General features: G+C 56.6%; 1 protein-coding gene across 1 annotated transcript in view; it reads right to left on the bottom strand.

The window, feature by feature from the left end:
- LOC116955695 (uncharacterized) overlaps positions 1 to 13,892 on the bottom strand; it is a 97,256-nt gene that overhangs the window by 34,660 nt on the left and 48,704 nt on the right. The window contains exons 4-10 of the mRNA XM_076053383.1: positions 8,372 to 8,768; positions 7,090 to 7,454; positions 5,220 to 5,294; positions 4,424 to 4,641; positions 3,229 to 3,550; positions 1,369 to 1,470; positions 100 to 294 (exon numbers count right to left, since the gene is read on the bottom strand). Coding sequence (XP_075909498.1) covers positions 100 to 294; positions 1,369 to 1,470; positions 3,229 to 3,550; positions 4,424 to 4,641; positions 5,220 to 5,294; positions 7,090 to 7,454; positions 8,372 to 8,768 — 1,674 coding nt within the window. The remainder of the gene's footprint in view (positions 1 to 99; positions 295 to 1,368; positions 1,471 to 3,228; positions 3,551 to 4,423; positions 4,642 to 5,219; positions 5,295 to 7,089; positions 7,455 to 8,371; positions 8,769 to 13,892) is intronic.

Raw genomic sequence — 13,892 nt, 5'->3', positions numbered from 1 at the left:
TCCCCGTGTCTCTTCCACGTCTCCCCGCGTCAGTCGTCAGTCTCCGCGTCTGTCCCCCCCCACCCCCCACCCCCCCCACCCCCCCCACCCCGGCACTACCCTCGGTGCAGCCGGGCCCCTTGAAGCCCCCGTGGCAGACGCACTCCCCCATGACGCAGGCCCCGTGGCCCCCGCAGGCCGGGTCCAGGCAGTGGGACGCGGGGACGTCGCACTCGGGCCCCTTCCAGCCGGTGTGGCAGCGGCACTCCCCCGCCGCGTACTCGCCATTGTTGCTGCACAGCTCGGGGCACGACACTGGGGGGGGGGGGGCACGGGAGAGTAGGGGGGGGGGGCGCAAGGGTCGGGTGGTGAGAGGCCGGGACGCGCAAAGACAAAGATCCCCCGTGTAGCCTGTAACAGACTGTAGGGGCAAGTGCTGTTAGCGAGCAGCACCTACGAAGGCCGGAACGGCACACGAGGGGGTGGGTGGCCAGCACCACGCCCGGCCGCCTTTGTCTCCCCAGTGGCGATGTTTACTACACACCGCACCAGGCACTCATTTGAGGCTCAGTCGACCTAGGGGAGGCCCAGGGCCGGTTCAGATAATCGTCACCGGTGTTGGCCGTGAGCGGGAATCGAACTCGGGTTGCCGGGTTCGTAGCACTAACCGCTACACACTCTATCCCGTGCAGACAACCAGAGAAACCACACGCGTGAGAGAGGGGGAAACACTCTATCCCGTGCAGACAGAACCAGAGTAACCACACGCGTGAGAGAGGGGGAAACACTCTATCCCGTACAGACAGAACCAGAGAAACCACACGCGTGAGAGAGGGGGAAACACTCTATCTCGTACAGACAGAACCAGAGAAACCACACGCGTGAGAGAGGGGGAAACACTCTATCCCGTGCAGACAGAACCAGAGAAACCACACGCGTGAGAGAGGGGTAAACACTCTATCCCGTGCAGACAGAACCAGAGAAACCACACGCGTGAGAGAGGGGGAAACACTTTATCCCGTGCAGACAGAACCAGAGAAACCACACGCGTGAGAGAAGGGGAAACACTCTATCCCGCGCAGACAGAACCAGAGAAACCACACGCGTGAGAGAGGGGGAAACACTTTATCCCGTGCAGACAGAACCAGAGAAACCACACGCGTGAGAAAGGGGGAAACACTCTATCCCGTGCAGACAGAACCAGAGAAACCACACGCGTGAGAGAGGGGGAAACACTCTATCCCGTGCAGACAGAACCAGAGAAACCACACGCGTGAGAGAGGGGGAAACACTCTATCCCGTGCAGACAGAACCAGAGAAACCACACGCGTGAGAGAGGGGGAAACACTCTATCCCCGCGAGAGAGAACATGTTGGGTGCCACTGTCACCTCTTGCGCAGTCGATGCCAACGAAGCCGGGGAAGCAGTGGCAGGATCCCGAGAGGCATTCCCCGTTGCCGTGACAGTTGTTGGTACAGGCCTCCAGAGACTCTGCAAGCGGAGAGGCCAACACCGCGCCCTCTCCCTCTGTGTCTCCCAGTTCCTCTGTGCTCGTGTCCCTCTGTCCCGTGTCCCTCTGTCCCGTGTCCCTCTGTCCCGTGTCCCTTTGTTCCGTGTCCCCCTGTCCCCGTGTCCCTCTGTCCCGTGTCCCCCTGTACCCGTGTCCCGGTGTCCCCGTGTCCCTCTGTCCCGTGTCCCTCTGTCCCTCTGTCCCCGTGTCCCCGTGTCCCCGTGTCCCCGTGTCTCCGTGTCCCTCTGTCCCGTGTCCCCGTGTCCCCGTGTCCCCGTGTCCCTCTGTCCCCGTGTCCCTCTGTCCCCGTGTCCCTCTGTCCCGTGCCCCCCTATCCCGTGTCCCTCTGTCCGGTGTCCCTCTGTCCCCGTGTCCCTCTGTCCCTCTGTCCCGTGTCCCCGTGTCCCCGTGTCCCGTGTCCCTCTGTCCCGTGTCCCCCTATCCCCGTGTCCCCCTGTCCTGTGTCCCCGTGTCTCCCTGTCCCTCTGTCCCGTGTCCCTCTGTCCCCGTGTCCCCGTGTCCCCCTGTCCCTCTGTCCCCGTGTCCCCCTGTCCCCGTGTCCCGTGTCCCTCTGTCCCGTGTCCCCCTATCCCCGTGTCCCCCTGTCCTGTGTCCCCGTGTCTCCCTGTCCCTCTGTCCCGTGTCCCTCTGTCCCCGTGTCCCCGTGTCCCCCTGTCCCTCTGTCCCCGTGTCCCCCTGTCCCCGTGTCCCGGTGTCCCTCTGTCCCGTGTCCCCGTGTCCCCGTGTCCCCGTGTCCCTCTGTCCCCGTGTCCCCCTGTCCCCGTGTCCCCGTGTCCCTCTGTCCCGTGTCCCTCTGTCCTGCGTCCCCGTGACCCCATGACCCGAATTTTAAAGTGGAGCAGTGCGACTAAAGAAGCAGAAAGTGAAGTGTCGTGGGTGGGTGGGTGAGTGGGTAGGTGGGTGAGTGGGTAGGTGAGTGGGTGGGTGGGTAAGTGAGTGGGTAGGTGGGTGAGTGGGTAGGTGGGTAGGTGAGTCGGTGGGTGAGTGAGTGGGTGGGTGGGTAAGTGAGTGGGTAGGTGGGTGAGTGAGTAGGTGGGTGGGTGAGTAGGTGGATGAGTGGGTAGGTGGGTAGGTGAGTGGGTGGGTGAGTGAGTGGGTAGGTGGGGAGGTGAGTGGGTGGGTGGGTAAGTGAGTGAGTGGGTGAGTGAGCGGGTGAGTGAGTGCGTCAGTGAGTGGGTGAGTGAGTGGGTAAGTGGGGGAGTGTGTGGGTTGAGTGAATGGGTGAATGGGTAATTGGGCGAGTGAGTGGGTGGGTGATGGTAGTGGGCGGGTACATGGGTTAGTGAGTGGCTAAGTGAACGAGTGAGAGAACGAGCGAGTGGATAAGTAAACGAGTGAGTGAACGAGTGAGTGAACGAGTGAGTGGCCAAGTGAACGAGTGAGTGGCTAAGTGAACGAGTGAGTGAACGAGTGCGTGAACGAGTGCGTGAACGAGTGCGTGAACGAGTGAGTGAACGAGTGGCTAAGCGAACGAGTGAGTGAACGAGTGAGTGGCTAAGTGAACGAGTGAGTGAGCGAGTGAGTAGCTAAGTGAACGAGTGAGTGAGCGAGTGAGTAGCTAAGTGAACGAGTGAGTGGATAAATTAACGAGTGAGTGAGCGAGTGAGTAGCAAAGTGAACGAGTGAGTGGGGGTTGGCGTTGGGTTTTGGGGTGTGGGGGTTGGGGGGTGTGGGGGTGGGGGTTGGGGGGGGTGGGGGCCAAGGCGCCCGCCACTCACCCACGGCGCTGGTGCTGAAGGACAGCAGCTGGGTGCTGTGGGCGTCGTTGTACAGCGCCAGGTGCCACGTGCCCCCCTCCAGGTACTCGATGAACCCCGCGTGCCTCCGCGGGGGGCCGCGACCTCCCGCTCCGCCCGCCGCCCCCCGGGCCGCCCTCGCCGAGCCCTGGGGCCCGGGGCTGCGCCTCGCCCTCTCGCCCCCCGCGACGTCCCCCGGGAGTGCCGAGGGCTCCGTCTCCTCACGAGCGGCTCCGCCCGCGCCAACGCCGCCGCCACCGCCACCCCCCAGACGACTGCCGTCCAGGAGCTTCACGAAGTCGTACTGGGGGGGGGGTGGGAGCCCGTGCCGTGGGGGTCACGGCGGGGGGGGGGGGCAGTGTGGGCACCACGGTGGCTAGGAGATGTTAACTACCTCGCTCGGTACGCAGGAGGCCGTGGGTTCGATCTCGTCACTGACGCCTGCTGCTGCTGTATATTTGGAGTGTCCGTGTCTCTCTCTCTGTCTCTCCGTGGTGAGACGTTGACTACCTCGCCTGGTACGCAGGAAGTCGTGGGTTCGATCCCGACCCTGACGCCTGCTGCTGTATATTTGGAGTGTCCATGTCTCTCTCTCTCTCTGTCTCTCTCCGTGGTCGCGTGGATTTTTCTCCTCCGGTTTTTCCCCCCCTCCACATTTAAAATCGACTATCACGCGTTTAGAGAATTCAGTATTTGGCTGTTGATATAAATCTGCACGTGATGATGATGATGATGATAAGCCGCTTCGCTGAGCTATCGTTTGTGATGACCAGGTCGCTTCTGGAAAAAAACGCTACATAGTTCAGTTGGGGCCTTACCTGGTGAATTAAGAATAAAAATAATGGGACAAATCATTCACGCACTCGCAAATTAATACGTTGAAGGCTTTGATGATGATCACAAACATTGCGTATCGCTTTTTTTTTCGTGCGGCGCGGCACGCGGCACGCGGCACGCGGCACGTGCCACGTGCCACGTGGTGCGGCACGCGGCACGTGGTGCGGCACGCGGCACGTGGTGCGGCACGCGGCACGTGGTGCGGCACGTGGCACGTGGCACGTGCCACGTGGTGCGGCACGCAGTTCGACGCGACGCGGTGCTGCGCGCGTTGCGTTGCGCGCTCGCAAGCGGCGGCGGCGGCGCTCACCTGCGTGTGAGTGGGGGGCAGCCCCCTTACCTGCGTGTGAGTGGGGGGCAGCCCCCTACGGCCGTATGCGGCGAGCAGCGCGTCGCGGGGCAGGCTGATGTTGAACTTGAGGAGGCGCGCGCCGCCGTCCAGCGAGACGCGGGTCCGCCAGTAGACGCCCGGCGGCACGTCCTGAAGGTACTCGCGGCCCACCCACACCTCGCCCGCGTCCAGCGATTGGGGACCCACGCCCACAGGAGGGCTCTTGGCTGTGGAGGGGTCGGCCAGGTGGGAGACGGCGGGAGGGGGTACCAGCATCACGATCAATAAAGTAGCCAAGGGGGTGGGGGGGTGGGGGTAGTGATTCGCACTTGTTGTGTCAATGAAGATCGGTGTGATGATGATGATGATGAGGATGTCTCCTCTGCCCTGCGTGTGTTCTCTACTCCACGTGATCTTCTCCCTCTCTCTCTCTCGGTGTAATTGACATAGTCACCGTGGTCTGTCCACTGCTGGATGAAGATCGGTGTGATGATGATGATGTCTCCTCTGCCCTGCGTGTGTTCTCTACTCCACGTGATCTTCTCCCTCTCTCTCTCTCGGTGTAATTGACATAGTCACCGTGGTCTGTCCACTGCTGGATGAAGATCGGTGTGATGATGATGTCTCCTCTGCCCTGCGCGTGTTCTCTACTCCACGTGATCTTCTCCCTCTCTGTCTCTCAGTGTAAATTCCCAGCATGCATCGCTCCATGCTGCTTGGCGCGGGTGAGACCGTTTTTTATTGGGGGGGGGGGGGGGGGGGGAAATAGTGGTGGATATTCCACATTCCCATGACAGGGTCTTACCTCTGCTGTCCCCGTTCTCATAGGTGTGCACGTCTGTGGGCTGCAGCTGCCAATTCAATCCGAACAAATGCATGGCTGGGGGGGGGGGGGTACAGAAGAGGAGGGAGGGAGGAGTCAGCGTGATCAGTGGACACAAACACACAGACAAAGATCCCCCGTATGGCCTTCAACAGAATGTTGGGGCAAGTGCTGTTAGCGAGCAGCTATGAAAGCCGACACGGCACACGAGGAGGTGGGTGGCCAGCACCACGCCCGGCCGCCTTTGTCTCCCCAGCCGCGATGTTTACTGCACGCCGCATCGGGTACTCATTTGAGGCTGAGTCGACCTAGGGGAGGCCCGTGACCGGTTCAGATGATCGTCACCGGTGTTGGCCGTGAGCGGGAATCGAACTCGGATTGCTGGGTTCGTGGTGCAGCGCGTTAACCGCTACACACACAGACAAAGATCCCTCGTATAGATTAGCAGACTGTTGGGGCAAGTGCTGTTTTGCGAGCAGCAGCGCCTGTGAAGGCCGGCACGGCCACGCCTATCGTGGTGTGGTGTTGCCAGCACCACCCCCGACCGCCTTTGTCTCCCCCCGCGCTGAAATTTCGTACGCACCGCACCATGTGCCCGGTTTAGGTTGAGTCGACGTAACGGAGGCTAAGGAGCGGCGCAGATAATTGTGCCACTGATGTTAGCCGTGAGCGGGAAGAGCCAAACCTCATTGCTCCACGCAATCTGGCACTGGCGCGAGCCGTACGCCCGATTCGCCAACGCCACACGTGGTGTGTGTGTGTGTGTGTCACACCGTGGTGTGTGTGTCACACCTGGTGTGTGTGTGTGTCACACGTGGTGTGTGTGTGTGTGTGTCACACGTGGTGTGTGTGTGTGTCACACGTGGTATGTGTGTGTGTGTCACACTGTGGTATGTGTGTGTCACACGTGGTGTGTGTGTGTGTCACACGTGGTGTGTGTGTGTGTCACACGTGGTGTGTGTGTGTGTGTCACACGTGGTGTGTATGTGTGTCACACTGTGGTGTGTGTGTGTCACACGTGGTGTGTGTGTGTGTCACACGTGGTGTGTGTGTGTCACACTGTGGTGTGTGTGTGTCACACGTGGTATGTGTGTGTGTGTGTCACACGTGGTGTGTGTGTGTGTCACACGTGGTGTGTGTGTGTTACACGTGGTGTGTGCGTGTGTCACACGTGGTGTGTGTGTGTGTCACACGTGGTGTGTGTGTCACACGTGGTGTGTGTGTGTGTCACACGTGTGTATGTGTGTCACACGTGTGTGTCTGTGTCACACGTGTGTGTGTGTGTGTCACACGTGGTGTGTGTGTGTCACACGTGGTGTGTGTGTGTGTGTCACACGAGGTGTGTGTGTGTTACACGTGGTGTGTGCGTGTGTCACACGTGGTGTGTGTGTGTGTGTCACACGTGGTGTGTGTGTGTGTCACACGTGGTGTGTGTGTGTGTCACACGTGGTGTGTGTGTGTGTCACACGTGTGTATGTGTGTGTGTGTAACACGTGTGTGTCTGTGTCACACGTGTGTGTGTGTGTGTGTCACACGTGGTGTGTGTGTGTCACACGTGGTGTGTGTGTGTGTGTCACACGAGGTGTGTGTGTGTTACACGTGGTGTGTGTGTGTCACACGTGGTGTGTGTGTGTTACACGTGGTGTGTGTGTGTGTGCTCCCATGCCCCTGTGACTTTGACCCTCTCCCACACCTCCTGTACCATTCTACCATTCCTCAAGCCCCACGCCACGATCCGCTCACCAGTACCAATCACGCACTCCCCCTATCCACTCACACTGCCGCCTCTCCCCACTCACCCCCCCCCCCATGCCCCCCCCCCCCATGCCCACCCCCCCGGGCCCCCTCCCACCGACGAAGTAGGCGAGTAGCACTGCGAGGGTGGCGGCGAGCCCCGTGGCGCTGAGCGCCGCGCAGCGCCACGAGCAGCGGCGTCTCTCGGGCTTGCGGAACGAGAACGCCGCCCGCGGGGCCAACGCAGCCCTGGGCAGCGGGCGGGGCAGCCCTGCCCCCGGGGCGTAGACGCCGCCGCCGCCGCCGCCGCTGCCGCTGCCGCTGCTGCCCGCGCCGCCGCCGCCGCCGCCGCCGCCGCTGCCCCCGCCGCTGCTGCTGCCCGCGGTTGGGCAGGAGGATGAGGCCACCACCAGCCCGCTCCCCGCGGCGACGCTGATGCCCCCCGCGAGTAAAGGGGAAGAGCCGGGCTTGAAGAGGAAGTGTCTGTTGGGGGGCGGGGGGGGGGTTAGTGAGGGGGGGCAGGGGGGGCAGGAGGGTTAGTGAGGGGGGGGGGAGGTGCGTTTAGATCAGAGGTCGAGTTGTCAATCTCCTCCTCCGGAGTAGGAGATTTTTCTTTTCTCATTACGAAGATACTCTTTGGTTCATTCGGTAAAGTCACGTGGGTGGAAAGATAACAGATGACGACGTTTCGATCGCAACACAAGGCGACCGTCATCAGGTGGGACAACCACAGCAAGAAAAAACTGCTGACGTCGGCTCGCTGTGGTTGTCCCACCTGATGACGGTCGCTTTGTGTTGCGATCGAAACGTCGTCATCTGTTATGTTTCTACCCACGTGACTTTACCGAAATAACCACAGAGCGCGGATGGATTCCTGCAGTCACGAAAGCTTCAAATCAAGATCACGTAAAAAAAAAATAAACGCCAATTTTTTTCAAAATTTTCTCGCTGTGGTTTTCACACCTGATGATGATGATTGCTCGTGTTGCAGTCGAAACGTCGTGAGAATTGTATTTTATATATTTTTATTATTTTATCGTTTCCCTTCTACGTGGTGACTTTACCGAAAGAACCAAGAATATTACGAGGACACTTTCACTTTCGTCCCACGTGTTTTTAAAAAATATTAAATTCTTTGTATCCGAGCAGTAGCGACGTAACACTGCAAATAGGCGCTCGCTGCCACGACGCTTGCAAGTTGGCTGCGTCTTACGAATCAAATATTTGGGGGGGGGGGAGAGGGGGGGAGAGGGGGGGGGAGAGGGGGGAGAGGAGGAGGAGAGGGGGGGAGAGGGGGGGGGAGAGGGGGGGGGCCCAACCCAACCGATCGCCGCACTCGCTGAGGCCAGCGCTAAATCCACTGGGCCATGAACAAGAAAATCAACGCGTAGCGAGCTCGCCTGGTCTCCAGGGGGACGTTGCTGTTCATCCCCCACGCGTCCCCGAGTCCACCACGGCCTGACTCGACCCTTGCCGGCGGCGCGGGGGGCTCCGTGGGGCTGAACCCGCGCCGAGGCTCAACGCCGGAGGCGGCTCCCCCGGACCCAGGAGCCAGGGCCGAGAGCGACGCGTGAGCGTGGTGGTGGTGGTGGTGAGGGTAGTGGTGAGCGTGGTGGTGAGGCAGCCCGTGGCTCAGAGGGTGAGGAGTGGTGCCGTAGTTGCCGTGGTGAGGGTGTTGTTGTTGTTGGTGGTGCTGATGTTGTTGTTGGTGGTGGTGTTGTTGTTGATGTTGTTGTTGGTGGTGGTGGTGGTGGCTCCCTCGCAGCACGGAGTGGGTCTGGTGGCCCAGGCCGGTGTCTGTGAATCGGGAGGGAGATTAAATTATTCGCAATACATTTTTTTAATTAGGAACCAATTAACCAATCAAAGCAGTCGTGGCTCCAGCTTAATGCGCGCCACGGTGGTGAGATGTTAACTACCTTGCCTGGTATACAGGAGGTCGCGGGTTCGATCTCGATCCTGACGCCTGCTGTATATTTGGAGTTTGTGTGTCTCTCTCTCTCTGTGGTGAGATGTTAACTACCTGGCCTGGTATACAGGAGGTCGCGGGTTCGATCTCGACCCTGACGCTTGCCGTATATTTGGAGTTTGCGTGTCTCTCTCTCCGTGGTGAGATGTTAACTACCTCGCCTGGTATACAGGAGGTCGCGGGTTTGATCTCGACCCTGACGCCTGCTGTATATTTGGAGTTTGCGTGTCTCTCTTTCTGTGGTGAGATGTTAACTACCTTGCCTGGTATACAGGAGGTCGCGGGTTCGATCTCGACCCTGACGCCTGCTGTATATTTGGAGTTTGGGTGTCTCTCTCTCTGTGGTGAGATGTTAACTACCTGGCCTGGTCTACAGGAGGTCGTGGGTTCGATCTCGACCCTGACGCCTGCTGTATAATTGGAGTTTGTATGTCTCTCTCCCCGTGGTCGCGTGGATTCGTCTCCGGGTCCCTCCGGGTTTTTCCCCTCCACATTTAGAATCAACGTCACCACGCGTTCTGAGTCTTTGGCTGCTGCTATAAATCTGCACGTGATGATGATGATGATAAGCCACTTCGCTGAGCTATCATTTGTGACGGCCAGGTCGCTTCTGAAAAAAAAGCTATAAAGTTAAGTGGGGGCCTTACCTGGTTAATTAAGAATAGAAATAATGGAAAATATTATTCACGCACTCGCAAATTAATACTTTGAAGGCTAAGGTAATTAATTGGGAAGATATATACAGCAACATCGCCTCCAACTGTGAAAGCAAATATCAATGGGATTACTAGAGACTCACAGACTCATACAGAGACTCAAATAATCACACAGAGACTCACAGACTCACACAGAGACTCACAGACTCATACAGAGACTCAAATAATCACACAGAGACTCACAGACTCACACAGAGACTCACAGACTCATACAGAGACTCAAATACTCACACAGAGGCTCACAGACTCATACAGAGACTCACAGACTTACACAGAGACTCAAATACTCACACAGAGACTCACAGACTCATACAGAGACTCACAGACTTATACAGAGACTCAAATACTCACACAGAGACTCACAGACTCATACAGAGACTCACAGACTTATACAGAGACTCAGACACTCACACAGAGACTCACAGACTCACACAGAGACTCACAGACTCATACATAGACTCACAGACTCACACAGAGACTCACAGACTCATACAGAGACTCAAATACTCACACAGAGACTCACAGACTCATACAGACACTCACAGACTTATACAGAGACTCAAATACTCATACAGAGACACAACGACTCATACAGAGACTCAAAGATTCATACAGAGACTCATACAGAGACTCACAGACTCATACAGAAGCTCAGAGACTCGCATAGAGTCTCAGACTCACACAGAGACTCACAGACTCATGCAGAGACTCACAGACTCATACAGAGACTCAAAAACTCATACAGAGACTCACAGACTCACACAGAGACTCACAGACTCACACAGACACTCAGACTCATACAGAGACTCACAGACTCATACAGAGACTCAAAGATATACAGAGACTCACAGACTCATACAGAGACTCAGACTCACACAGAGACTCATACAGAGACTCACAGACTCATACAGAGTATCAAAGATATACAGAGACTCACAGACTCATACAGAGACTCACAGACGTATACAGAGACTCAAATACTCATACATAGACTCACAGATTCACACAGAGACTCACAGACTCACACAGAGACTCAGACTCATACAGAGATTCACAGACTCATACAAAGACTCAAAGATATACAGAGACTCACAGACTCATACAGAAACTCACAGACTTATACAGAGACTCACAGACTCACACAGAGACTCACAGACTCACACAGAGACTCACAGACTCACACAGAGACTCAAAGACTCATACAGAAACTCACAGACTCATATAGAGACTCACAGACACATACAGAGACTCCCAGACTTACACAGAGACTCACAGACACATACAGAGACTCACAGACTCATGCAGAGCCTCATACAGAGACTCACAGACTCATACAGAAGCTCAGAGACTCGCATAGAGTCTCAGACTCATACAGAGACTCAAATACTCATACAGAAACGCGCAGACTCATACAGCCTCAAATGAGTACCTGGTGCGGTGTGTAAACATCGCCACTAGGGAGACAAAGGCGGCCGGGCGTGGTGCTGACCACCCACCCCCTCGTGTGTCGTGCCGGCCTTCATAGGTGCTCGCTAACAGCACTTGCCCCTACAGTGTGTTGAGGCTATACGGGGGATCTTTGTCTTTGTATCTGTGTTAGACAGGGCGTGTGTGTGTGTGTTAGACAGGGCGTGTGTGTGTTAGACAGGGCGTGTGTGTGTGAGACAGGGTGTGTGTGTGTGTGTTAGACAGGGCGTGTGTGTGTGTTAGACCGGGCGTGTGTGTGTGTGTTAGACAGGGATGTGTGTGTGTGAGACAGGGTGTGTGTGTGTGTGTGTTAGACAGGGCGTGTGTGTGTGTGTGAGACAGGGCGTGTGTGTGTGTTAGACAGGGCGTGTGTGTGTGTGTGAGACAGGGCGTGTGTGTGTGAGACAGGGTGTGTGTGTGTTAGACAGGGCGTGTGTGTGTGTTAGACAGGGCGTGTGTGTGTGTGAGAAAGGGCGGGTGTGTGTGTTAGACAGGCCGTGTGTGTGTGTGAGAAAGGGCGTGTGTGGGTGTGAGACAGGGCGTGTGTGTGTTAGACAGGGCGTGTGTGTGTGTTAGACAGGGCGTGTGTGTGTGTTAGACAGGGCGTGTGTGTGTGTGAGACAGGGCGTGTGTGTGTGAAACAGGGTGTGTGTGTGTGTTAGACAGGCGTGTGTGTGTGTGAGACAGGGCGTGTGTGTGTTAGACAGGGCGTGTGTGTGTGTGAGACAGGGCGTGTGTGTGTTAGACAGGGCGTGTGTGTGTGTGAGACAGGGCGTGTGTGTGTGAGACAGGGTGTGTGTGTGTTAGACAGGGCGTGTGTGTGTGTTAGACAGGGCGTGTGTGTGTGTGAGAAAGGGCGGGTGTGTGTGTGTTAGACAGGCCGTGTGTGTGTGTGAGACAGGGTGTGTGTGTGTGAGACAGTGCGTGTGTGTGTGTAGGGAGCGGTGGTGTAGCGGTTAGCGCTCCGCTGCGCTACGAACCTGGCTGACCCGGGTTCGATTCCCGTTCACGGCCAACACCGGTGACGATTATCTGAACCGGTCATGGGCCTCCCCTAGGTCTACTCGGCCTCAAATGAGTACCTGGTACAGTGTGTAAAAACATCGCCGTGCTGTCCTTCGTAGGGTGCTCGCTAACAGCACTTGCCCCGACAGTCTGTTGAAGGCTACACGGATGATCTGTGTCTTTGGGCCTGAGACACACGCTACGACACCCTACCCAGACAAAGCGGCTCCCTGCCCTCAACCCCCCGACTCCCCGACTCACCCAAGCACCCACTGGCCCGCTCACTTTCTCACTCGCCCAATCCACACGATGAACTCTTAAACGATTTTTGTTTTTTAATTCTACCAGGGTAAGACCCGCTGAGCTGTGTAGCTCTTTCATTTTATTTTCAGAAGCGACTCGGGCGATGTCGAACGATGGATCAACAAAGTGGCTCGTCGCGTGGAAATTGATAGCAGCCAAATACTCGGGACGCGTTCCGTTGATTTCTCAATGTGGATCGAAGAAACAAGGAGGACCCGGAGATAAAAAAAGATCCACGCGACCACGGGGGGAGAGAGAGAGACGCAACCTCTTAAATATACAGCAGCAGCAGCAGGCGTCAGTGTCGGGATTGAACCCACGACCTCCTGTAGACCAGGCGAGGTAGTTAACATCTCACCACGGAGAGAGAGACACGCAAACTCCGAATATACAGCAGGCGACAGGATCGGGATTGCACCCACGACTTCCTGTATACCAGGCGAGGTAGTTAACATCTTACCACAGAGAGAGAGAGAGACACGCAAACTCCAAATATACAGCAGCAGGCGTCAGGATCGGGATTGCACCCACGACCTCCTGTAGACCAGGCGAGGTAGTTAACATATCCTAGCCACCATTGACGCCCCAATCATCTCCTCCCATCCCCTCCCTCTCCTAGCCCCTACAATTACACCCACAACTCCCCCCTCCACTCTCCCCCTTCCCATCTGCTTCCTCCCTCCCTCCTTTCCCCGTCTCAGCTTCACTGACGTTGGGGCGGGGGGGGCAGAAGCGGACGCGATTGCGGCAGAGACAATGTCATTAGCGCCGTCGAGGATTTCGCGATTCATTGTTAGCGAGCGCCTATTAAACAACAACAACAACATCAACAACGTTTAACACGTAGGCTTTCGCGACCAATATTATTCATAATAAAGTGTTTTCGGGTGAGATCGCGTTATCTATGAATGTGTCGCAACCCCCCACCACCAGACACGGCCAATCAGTAAACAATGTGTCACTATTCTGGCAAATTGCCCGATGATGCTGAATGTAATTACCAGCGAAACGTCACAGTAGTCAAAAATTGTAAATGTTGTGGATCCACTGTTCAACACAGCGGTGGGCTAAAGTAGTGAACTATTTTGTCTTTTGTCAACGTGACACTTTTGTTTACTGATTGGCCGTGTCGGGTGGTGGAGGGTTGCGACACATTTGTAAATAACGCGATCTCACCCAAAGCACTTTATTATGGATAACAAAAACAACAACAACAACACCTTTATTTGACCAGGTGAAAGGTGCCCTGTATAACTCTTCTTTTTCAGAAGCGACCTGCCGATCACAGGTGATAGCCCAACGGAGTGAGCTGTCACAGGTGATAGCCCAACGGAGTGAGCTATCACAGGTGATAGGCCAACGGAGTTGGCTGTCACAGGTGATAGCCCGACGGAGTGAGCTGTTACAGGTGATAGCCCGACGGAAAGAGCTGTCACAGGTGATAGCCCAACGGAGTGAGCT

This window comes from Petromyzon marinus, chromosome 61 (assembly GCF_048934315.1).
Source record: "Petromyzon marinus isolate PM22_M1 ecotype Great Lakes invasive population chromosome 61, UKy_Petmar_22M1.pri1.0, whole genome shotgun sequence".
NCBI lineage: Eukaryota > Metazoa > Chordata > Hyperoartia > Petromyzontiformes > Petromyzontidae > Petromyzon > Petromyzon marinus.
This window is presented reverse-complemented; position numbering and strand designations above follow the sequence as displayed.